At 56.3% G+C, this 10,319-nt stretch overlaps 1 protein-coding gene across 1 annotated transcript in view; it reads right to left on the minus strand.

Moving 5' to 3' along the window:
- Positions 1 to 6,716: 6,716 nt before the first annotated feature.
- Positions 6,717 to 10,319, minus strand: part of TCF3 (transcription factor 3) — a 21,760-nt gene continuing 18,157 nt past the window's right edge. Inside the window, exons 12-14 of the mRNA XM_029087446.1 lie at positions 8,748 to 8,974; positions 8,031 to 8,175; positions 6,717 to 7,026 (exon numbers count right to left, since the gene is read on the minus strand). Coding sequence (XP_028943279.1) covers positions 8,033 to 8,175; positions 8,748 to 8,974 — 370 coding nt within the window. The 3' untranslated portion in view covers positions 6,717 to 7,026; positions 8,031 to 8,032. The remainder of the gene's footprint in view (positions 7,027 to 8,030; positions 8,176 to 8,747; positions 8,975 to 10,319) is intronic.

The raw sequence follows: 10,319 nt of genomic DNA on the forward strand, positions 1-10,319 counted from the left end.
GCGTCATTTCCCACAGACCGCGAGGTCCAAGCCTGTGGTTGGGGCCATCCCTGCTCCGCTTCACCAGGTGCCTCTTTCTCCACTCCCAACAAACTCACCACCACGGGCAGGAGGGTGCCTGGCTTCCCAGGCTCCTTCCCTCCCTGAGAGGCCCCATGTTTTCCTCAAAAGCTGGTGAGTTTCAAGTGATTTGGGAAGATGTGGCACCGGGAAGGGGGAACTGCGGTGTCCCCAGCTCGCTGCGGCGGGGAGTTCCGCGGCTCCCCGGGGCACAGGCCAGGGACGCAGGGCACAGGGATGCTCTTCAACAAAAGCCCTCGGTACCCAGGACACCCCCTTTTGATGAATCCCAAACCCCTTTGCCCGACCATGCTGGTGCCACAGCTGCGCGGTGCCAAGACAATAACAGGGCACGAGTTTTATTCCCTCTCCTTCCAACGCGGCGGGTGCTCGGCTGGACCAGGGTGGGTATTGCAAGACCTGAGGAGCAAGAGGCATCCAAAAGCAAAGGAACAGAAATACCGGCGTGGAGACCCATGGCAGGGCTGCCTCTTGCCCCCTGAAGGTGGGATGCAAAAATGGACACAGAAATTTTGGCAGAAAGGACGCCTGTGGCCTGCACTGCCCCCCCAACCAGAAACCACCTCTACGCTCGACTCATGCAGGATTCCCACCGGCAAAGGCACTGCAGCTGCTGGCTGGATTTCCCCTGAAGATCCCAGAGCCCTGGGTCCCTCCACACCTGCCTCAAGGGCAGCAGGGCAGGGAGAGGCAGCCGTGCCATGGGACCAACCTGCAGCATCCACCTCCCAAAACGTCCCACCTCCGCCCCAGCAGACGGGCAGCTGGTGGGACAGTTCTGCCCCACTGCAAAGAAACCCACGGTGGCTGCGCGTGAAGGGAAACAGCTCAGAGGTGCTGGCTGGGAGCACAAGAGGAAGAAAAACACCTTCACGCTTGAGATGGTTGAAGGAAGATCAGCCAAGACAAGCCTGAGGCTCAGGCATTAACAGAGCAGCCCATAAAGCTGGGCAGCAAGGTGGGACACAGCTGCTCCAGTCAGGGGTACTGGGGGAGATGGTGTGATATGAAGGATGCTGGCAGTGAGCTGCCAAGCATCAAGCAGAAGGCACAGGAGGGTAACGGGTGTGTGGAGGAGCCCGAGGGCCAGGACTTGCCTCCTCCAATTCAGTGCTCAGCTCCTGCAGCATGAGTTGGAAGGGGTATTCCTGTGGTTTCACCCCTTGTCTACACACACCCAGCTCCAGGGCACAGATCTTGAAATGCTTTTGGAGCTGCTAGAAATGAAGCTGGACCCTGAGAGCAGCAGGAGCAGGAACTCAGCAGTCATGGACAAGAGCAGAGAACAGGCTAGGATGGGATCTGGAGAGCCCCGGGGAAGAGGAGAGTGGGTTGCATAGGATTTAACAGGGCAAAGACCTTGTGCAAGCTTGTGGAACGGAAAACAGGTCTTGCTATTGCTGGTGTTGAGTGGGAACGGGGAAATCCAGTGGCCACGGCTTGCTCCAGGTCAGCCAGCACTGCACCTCGGGGGCTGACGGCTTGTCCTGGCCCAGCTCCAGCACCAGCTTTGCTTCACCTCCCCGTTCTCAGCTCTTTTCTAAAAGCCCAGGCCAGGGACTTGCTGAACTGGAGCTGGCCCAGAGTCACCAGTGTAGTCACTCAGGGCCTGCACAAGAGCACCACGGGCTCCACGGGCATGGAAGTTGGCAGCTTCCCCCTGACAGCAAAGCTCCAGGATGCAGGGACTGGGGGTTTCAAAAGCCTCCTGTTTCCCAAGGTCACCCCGCCTGTTGAGGGGGAGGATGGGCCCAAAGGGCCCGAAGGCTCCGCTGGGTACAGGCATGAGACACAAAGCACCTTCGAGAGCAGCTTCTGCACTGAACCTGAAATTGCAGACTCCTGGGGAAATCCCAGCCTGATTCTGTCCTTCCTGTTGAATCACAACTGGGCAGCGAGTGTAAAACCTCTAGGAAACCGGCTCATCGCTGACACGCGGGTCAGGGGGAAAAAGCTGTTCACCGAAGTCACAGCTGGGGAGGTTTCACATCACACTTCTGCATTTCTCTGTCAGAGAGGGCAACAGCCCCAACAGCAAAGCAGCCAGACCCTGGAGTGATTGATGGTGCAAAGGGAAGGGGCAGCAGGTTGATCCCACTGTATGGGGCTGGCACAGACTTGCTCCCAACAGCCGGATGCAGCATCTCGGGGTGCCCAGGCTGCACCCCTTCTTCCCAGGCTGGAGCTCAGCGCAGACAGGAGGGGCACAGACTGGGATCCAGATGTCCCAGGTCCTGTCCCTCCTGCCAACACACCTCTGGATGATACCAGCGCAAGCTGTAAAACCCGGGGAGCAGAGAGCTTGAGGAGACGTTGGCAAAGAGCTGGAGCTGAACTCAAGCCAGGCAGTTGCTTGGCTGTCAGTAGGTCTGACTGGCGGGTCACAGGCAGGGGAGCGACTGCCAAACCTGGGGTTAGGTGGAATTTTGCTCCCCGGGGTGCGTTGGCAGCAGCTGCAGGGTTGTGAGCAGGAGCAGGCAGACTGCCACCACCTCCTGTCAACGCCGAGCGCCGTCGGGACGAGACCATAAAGGTGCAGTCTCTAGGAGGCTGCAGCTGTTTTGCTCTGGGGCAAAAGCAGGTGAAGAGGGAGAAAGAACAAAAATCTGCAATTTTTACTGTTAATAAACTGGATTCCAGACGCTTCCCAGCACCTGGCAGCACACACAGCTCTCAGGTGGGATGTGCAGGGAGGCAGGGGCTGCTTGAGGGGAGGAAAGAGGAAAGAGGAGGTCCCTTGGGCTAAGGGACCCCAGGACTGCACCCCAGACACTGGTCCTGCCAGGCAAGAAGCCTCCCACAGCCGCTGTGTGCCTGGAACCCCAGTTGTGCTGTTTGATGTGACACAGCTCAGGTACTGCAGCCCGGGAAAAGAGAAACTAGAAAACACAGAGGGAAAGGCGGCCTCTCCCGGTTCCCTGTCTGATGAAGGAAGCTTTGTGGGAGCTCTGTGACCTGCAATGATGAGGAGCACACAGCCCAGGAGAACCCACGCATGCAAGGCTGAGAGAGGAAGCAGGAAAGTGAATCCACCCTGCAGCATGTCACCCATCTGTGACACCTCTCTGTGCAGGACCAGTGGCGCGAGGGACACGCAGACAGGCAAGTCTGGGGAGAAAAGTGACCTGTAAGATCACCCAGTTGAATCCCAGCAGAGCTGTGGGCTGGGGAGGGCGCAGACCCTGGACCTCTCTGACCGTGACACTCAAAGACAAGAGTTTCATTGCAACAGGCTGATATTTCAGGGCTGGCCTGGTGCTGTTTTGGGGACAGCACCTGACAGTGCTCACTTTTAGAAAAGCCACTTTCCCTGGCAGGTTACAGGCACCACGTTCACACTGAGCCAAATCCACTGACAAGCCAAAGTAATTTTCCCTGCACTCCACAACTGCTCCCTATGAACCCAGAGAGCAGAGATGTCACCGAGGCCGCCCCGAGCTGGCACACAAAGCACCCTGTGCCATCGAGGCTGCTCCTGGGCACAGCACTACCAGCCCCTGACGTTGCCAACTAACATCTTCAAACCCTGGCACTGGCACAGGGGGTTTATGCTCCAGGACCTTCATCCAAGCCCTGCCCAGGAAGTTACCTGGTTTTGCTGTCAAGAAAACAGTGTTCAAAGCACCTAAACACAGATGAAAAGCTCCATCTCTGTTGTAGTGCCTGGTGGTTTGGGGATGATGGCAAAGGCCGTCTCATCAGGCGTCCCCACTGGCCTGCAGAGTGTCAGCCAGGACTGGGAGGGGATGGAGGAGTTCAGCAAAATTTTGAACAAATCATAAATCTTGTCAAATTTCCGATTCTGTTGAGTTTCTGGATTTTTCTAGACTACAATCTCTTTTCTTTAAATCCACTTGTACGTGACTGTCACCTCAAATTCTTGGTGCAAAACCAGAGTGTTGGGGAAGCACTTTTTAAATTTTTTTGTACAGTTTCAAGCTTGCCTGGGCTGGGCCATTGCTCCATCCCTCCCCAGTCCTGGGGGAGTGGCACTGAGCCAGCAGAACACCCCGAGCTGTGAGCACTCTGCCAGCCCCAGCACCATCCCCCTGCTGGGGCAGAAACACTCGAGGGACAAAGCAGCCCCTCACAGGCTGTAGAAAGCACATGATGAATCCCAAATTCCTACCCCAGAGCATGAACTGGGGTTGTCTGAGACTCCTGACCCAGCTGGTGGGCTACGGAGGGGCACTGCCCCCTCCCCACATGTTTTACCAGCCCCAAACTGAACTGGTTCCAGCATCTGAAGCAGAACTCAACCCAGCAGGATTGAGCTTCAGGAAGACACTGCAAGGGAGCTGCTCCACGGGGGCAAGGCTGTCACACACAGAGGAAAACCTCATCCATCTCACGCTGCCCAGTGCTCAAGCTTGCAGAAGAACCCAAGGGAGGTAAGAGTGTCATAACCTGACAAGCTAATTAGGCTGAAACATGTCTGTTGACACAGGCGAGAAGGACGCGTGTTCCTGGGCTGCAGGGACCGCAGCCACTGGCCCTTCCCAGCCTTTCTGGGGACAGAGCTGGAAGCTGCTGTGGTCTGGGGTCTCACCAGACAGAAGCGCTGGTGGGAGCAGCAGGCTGTGGGCAGGGAAAGCCAGGAGCACCCCAAAGCCTCAGAGCTACAGTTGGATCTTACGGAGTCCTGGGGCAGCAGGGAGAGATGGTCCCATACGGCTCCGGCTCTGGGAAGTGGCTCCTCTCTGAGATGCTACAGGGGCTGAGCCCACAGGTATAGGAGGGAGATGAGCAATGTCCTGGCATTTCCAGCAGACTTTGCTGGAGCACAAAGCACAGCTACGAGCAGAGAGGAGCACCAGGAGGTTATGCCAAAGCCTGGGGTTGTTAGGAAGTGCCACAGGACCTAATCCTGCTCACCAGTCCTTCCCTTTCCCTGTGCCAAAGCAATTGCAGCTTCCCCAAGAGCAGAGGCCAGAGGAGCAGAGGGGAGAGATGGACCCTGCTGCTGGGGGTCCTACTGTGCTCGCTGTCCCCACGGCCCCTCCAGCCCCCGTGCCCTGTGAACTATCCTGCCTGACTGGGCTCTGCCAGGCAGATCTGGGCAGCAGCTGTCCCCAGCCCGAGAGCGTGACAGACACGGCTGAGATGGGATCTAACATCCCCCTGGGGAGCTGACCCCGTCTGCCTGCAGAGCTGGGAAGAACTGGGCACAAAATGTTTCAGAAGGGGAAGGAGAGGGAAGAAACAAAGAATAAATTCCCGTTGGATGCTTTTCCATTGCCAACTCTAGAACAGCTGCCGCAGCTCAACACCGCTGAGCACCTCTTCGTTTGCTCCCGCACCTCCGGGACACCCTGCCATGTGGTGGGGCTGGCGGGGTTCTTCCTCCCGCTGAGCACACCAGAATGGTCTGCAGTGATGCTGGGAAGCCCTTGGAGCGAAGGGATGGTTGGCCCAGCTTGGCTGCTGGAGCATCTCGTGCAGGACGGGTGCTTGCTGCTCCCCTCATGCAGGTGACAGTGGCCACTCTGCATCCCCACGGCAAGCTGGGCAGCACGCTGAGCTGGGTTTGCCTCCAAGGATGCTCTGGAGATACAACAGTGGGTGAAGGTGGGATGTGAAACCACTCCGCTCCCCAAGCCTGCAGCGTTTTGCACTTCTGATGGTGGCAGCTCCAGTGTGGGAAGAAGCTGTGTTGGAGACGAGGATCCTGCTGCCGGTCACAGCTTGCTGAGGGCTGGAGCCAGCGCACGTGCTGGGGAGCTGCTCCCCTTCCTGCCTCTTGGCTGTCACCAGCATCTGTGGGTTCGTCTGCTGCAAGGTCTCTGAGCACGGTGTCCTGCTGCTCCGTCTGCCTCTGCCTCTCCCCAGTCCTCCAGCTTTGTTCAGTCGGTCTTTGTTCAGCTCTGCCCCTGCAAGCACCTCCGAGAGCGGGCGTTTGCTCAGACACGGGGGTAAGAAGCACTTTCCTCCGCCCTGGGCTTTCCTCTTCCATCTGTGTTGTTTCCTTGCTTACCTTGAAAGCACCCCAGTCCCTTGGTTCTCTTCCACCCCCCAAGGCCTGCTTTGTCCCAGCAGCTCATCCTCCCCATGGCGACGCTCCGGGACAGCCGTGGGGCACGTCCTCTCCCAGGTGGAACCGCAGCCTCTGGGATCCTCCAGGAGTGAAGCAAATGGTGCAGAGAAACCTTGCTGGACCTTGGTCAGCTCCCGGGAGGAGCGGGAGCAGCGCTGGAGGATACTGCTGCAACTTGCTTTGCTGTTTAACTTCCTTTTCCCAAATCAGAAGTGGCCAAAGCAAAGAGATGGTGAATTCAGCACATGAGTTTGTTTGTTTTGTTTTATCATGGAAGGTACAAGCCAGGCAAGGAAGAACATCCCCTCGCTGTGGCTACATTCGCTTTTAGTGGCTTTCAGAGCCGAATCTGAGAATTCCTCTCTTTATATCCAGTCTCTCTTAATACAATTTTAATATTCTGGTTGATCCTAAAGATGCAACGTTAACTATAGAAACAGCAGCAGAAAAGCGTGGGGTACAAGACATTTTTTTTATACAAAAAAAAATTCTTTTCGTTGCTTACAAAACATATGCAAAAGAAGCTAAAAAAAAAACAAAACCAAAAGGCATTGCTATTTGTTCTACATAAAAAATCTCATAACTAATGTTCTTTTTTTTTAAAAAAAGAAATATCAAGCTTAGGCACAATTTTGCTGCTGGCTGCTTGTGAACAAGCCAAGAGAACACGCCACCCCCTCCTAACTGAGTGATATGTATTGACTGTTCCGCACTTTATACTTAAGGCAATTTTTTTTGTTTTCATTTTGTTTTTGACAAAGTGGTTTCTTTTTTTCCACCCCTTACGTCATGCCAGGATCTGTCCACGTGTGTCAGTATTAGCAGTACTAAAGTTTATGGTTCAAGAAGGTTGCAGGTCACACCGAGGGTTTTCTTCCTACAGATCTCTCTATCCAGAGGAACAAAAAGATCTACAAATTAAAACAAAACAAAACACAACAACACAAAAGCCTGAAGTGAGAGAAGCCCAAATGAGAATAAAACTCTGCTCCTTGCATGGTGGGGGCATAAACCTCTCCTGTCTCCAGAAGTCAGCCCCGAGGGCTCGACGTGGCTGCAGCAGAGCTGAGACACAAGCTCATTATTCTGCCGAGACACCGCCTTTGCCTTTTGGGTTTTTTAGGGCAGCCCCAGGCACCCACCGGTGCAAGGGACGTCAGGGGACCACAACCCCTCTGTGTGATCCAGGGCGTGTGGGTGCTACGGGCTGAGGCACAGGGGAGCCTCTCGCGCATGGCTCCTGGATCTGCTCAGTCCCCCACCGACACCCCTGCCCTGCTCAGGCCACACAGGTCCAGCTGCTCCTGGCTCAGCGTGGGCTGCCCTTAAAAATCCCAGAATCCCAGACCAGTTTGGGTTGGAAGGGACCTGAAAGCTCATCCAGTTCCAATCCCCCTGCCATCAGCAGGGACACCTTCCACTAGACCAGGTTGCTCAAAGCCTCATCCAACCTGGCCTTCAACACTTCCAGGGAGGAGGTGTTGGGGACAGCCCAGAGGAGCCTGTGACTGCCATGGTCTCACTGGGGGAATTTCACCTTTTGTGTCATTCTTGGCATTTCTAGGACCTGCCCATTCCCTCCCATAGGGCCACCAGGCAAAGGAGTTGCTGGTTTCCAGTAGCCAACTGGGGCAGGGCTGGGAGGCGCAGAGCAGAGCTGAGTTCACTCAGGGTGGTGAAAGCACCAAAACCCTCTGTCCCGGCTACGGGGCTGCACCTCTCCTGCAGGACAGAGGCTTTGGGTGTCCATGGATGAGCAATGGACATGCACGTGCAAGTCAGTTACTTAAGGGAAATTAAGAACCATGTTGGCTGGTGCTGAACGACTGGGGCTGATGCCGAAGCAGAGCAGTGCATGTCAGCAGCGGGCTGGACCTGCAGCGGGGTGCTGGGATCACGGCGGGGGGGATGATACCTTTACATGTGTCCAACAGGATTGTGACCATCTCCTAGACCAGGATGTGAAGCTGAAAGTGTCATCTGGGGATCTCCTACTACTCCGGACACTTTCTCCTCTTCCCGACGCTTCAAGCAGGCTGCTTTAGGGTTCAGATTGCGCTCTAGGCCAAAAACAGCAAGAGAAGGAGGGAAGCAACCTCAGTATGGGCAACAGCATCGCACACGGCCGCAGCATTCGAAAGAGAGAGCGAGGACAGAGTCCCAGGACAGACAGACAGGACCATGCGAGGAAGCAACCTCAGTGCAAGCTGCTCTTTGCCTGCTGCTCCTTGCAGCGGCTGCAGTAACTCAGCCAGACCCCTGCCAGAGCAGAACCCCGTGCTTGGCTGAAGCACCGTGCCAATTTAAACCTGTGCTCGCTCACAGAAAACCCCAAGTGCCTCAGCCAGCTCTCGGAGTTGAGGATTAAGTTTTCCAAAGCTGCTTAAATGGGATCCAGGTGCCACATTCCCATTAAGCATGAGGGGAGACAGAGAAAGCAGCTTTGAATCCACACCCCAGGCCAGGGCTTTTGGAAAGCTCAGCCTGCCGCGTGGTGCAGCCGCGGGTGCCGCTGGTGATGCCAAAGCACAACCTTGCGCCGAAAGCAGGAGACACAACAGAGACACACGCGCACGCAGAGATGTGGGGGGAGAGAAAGGCCCCGAAATGCCCCTGCCAGCCGTTACCATACCTCGTACTTGCTGCTCCAGGCCCAGAATGACCTGCACCGCTTGCTGTAGGATGATCAGTTTGGTCTGTGCTTTGTCCGTTTTTAAGTGCATCTGACACATGCGTCCCAGTTCTTTAAAGGCCTCGTTAATGTCCCGCACACGCACCCTTTCCCTGGCGTTATTGGCCATTCTCCTCTCCCGGTCCCTCAGATCTTTGTCCTCCAGTGACAAGGCCTCGTCTGTACTGCTGGGTTCATAGCACCACAGGGATTAGTCAGGGGGGTGGTACCGAGAGGGGGGCTATACGTTGCCGTGCTGGTAGTGCTTCTGGTGTCCACTGGAAACGGCTCAAACAGCCTCACTTTGCAAAGCCAATTCATCTCAGGTGCTTCCCGGAGCAGCCCGGGTTATTTGGGCTGTGTCTCGTCTCTGTGAGCCAGGTGAAGGTGCTGCCAGCAGAGGGCCAGGGTCCCATGGGTGCTGCCAGGGGCGAGGGCGGGCTGTGGATCGACACCAACACTTTCTCCCCTCTGCAACATTTTGCCTTCCTGTTCATTTTCAGCTGAAAACTAAAAGTTCAGGGGGGAGTCTCAGCCAAAAACATCGGGCTCATCACCCAAGGAAAGACCTTTTGGCAGAAAGCAAATCCCTCTTGGTAAAGTTTCCTTCAAAATTCCCATCTGCAGCAAAATCCTCCCAGTGAGGGCATTTTGGGCAGTGTGAGGCAGCCTGGCCCAGCACCCTCTTATGGGTGGGGGGCATCACTGGGGGCAGGAGCCAACTGCCCCGGCTGCTGCTGAGGGTCAGTCTTGGATGCAGACGCTCAATCCAGGTCCTTCAACATAGCCAAAATCACTCCAAAGGTGGTGATTTTTTTTTTCCAGGCATGGTCAGGAGCTTTGGGAGAACCTTCACCGCTGGCAGCACCCCAGGGGTGCCCGAAACAGGCAGGGACAGCAGGGAAGGCAGTCGTGCTGGCAGCATCTTAAACCATGGCCTTGCCACAGCCCATCCTCTCCAAACACCCAATTTATGGTACAGACGACCTTCTCCCCCAGAGCAAAAATTCCTGCAGGAAAGACACCTATCTGAGGAGGGTCCCTGGGTGAGAGCTGGCGCTGGGATAGACTCTGGCTCCAGGGGAGCCACGCAGGGATGAGCCTTCACTGAAGAGGGGCCGCAGAGTCAGAGCCTTCCTGGGTGTGCTGGGGGTCTGGAGAACCTCCAGACAGTGCCCAACCGTGTGGAGGGGGAGCAAGGGCTCCCCAGGCAAGCGTTTGCCTGTGCGGGACCAAGGGTTTCCCACTGTCCCTGCCTGCATCCTCTCCTTGCTGCCTTGTCCCTGCTCATGTCCCCTCCTCACTGCCTCGGTGACCCAGCCAGCACTGCCACCTCTCCAGCACACCCAGGATGACCAGGGGAGCGGAGCCACCAGCCACCCCAGCGCCTGAGCCCAGCCATGGCAGGAACCCAGCTTGTTCCTCTGAACACACACCAGCAGCCACGGTTCCTGCCTGGTGGCTCCCCCGAGCAGGGACACAGCTCTGGCAGCACCTTGCACGCCGCAGCCGGGCAGGATGGAGCCGTCTCCT

The sequence above is a fragment of the Antrostomus carolinensis genome, unplaced genomic scaffold (assembly GCF_000700745.2).
Source record: "Antrostomus carolinensis isolate BGI_N321 unplaced genomic scaffold, ASM70074v2 scaffold20261, whole genome shotgun sequence".
Lineage (NCBI taxonomy): Eukaryota > Metazoa > Chordata > Aves > Caprimulgiformes > Caprimulgidae > Antrostomus > Antrostomus carolinensis.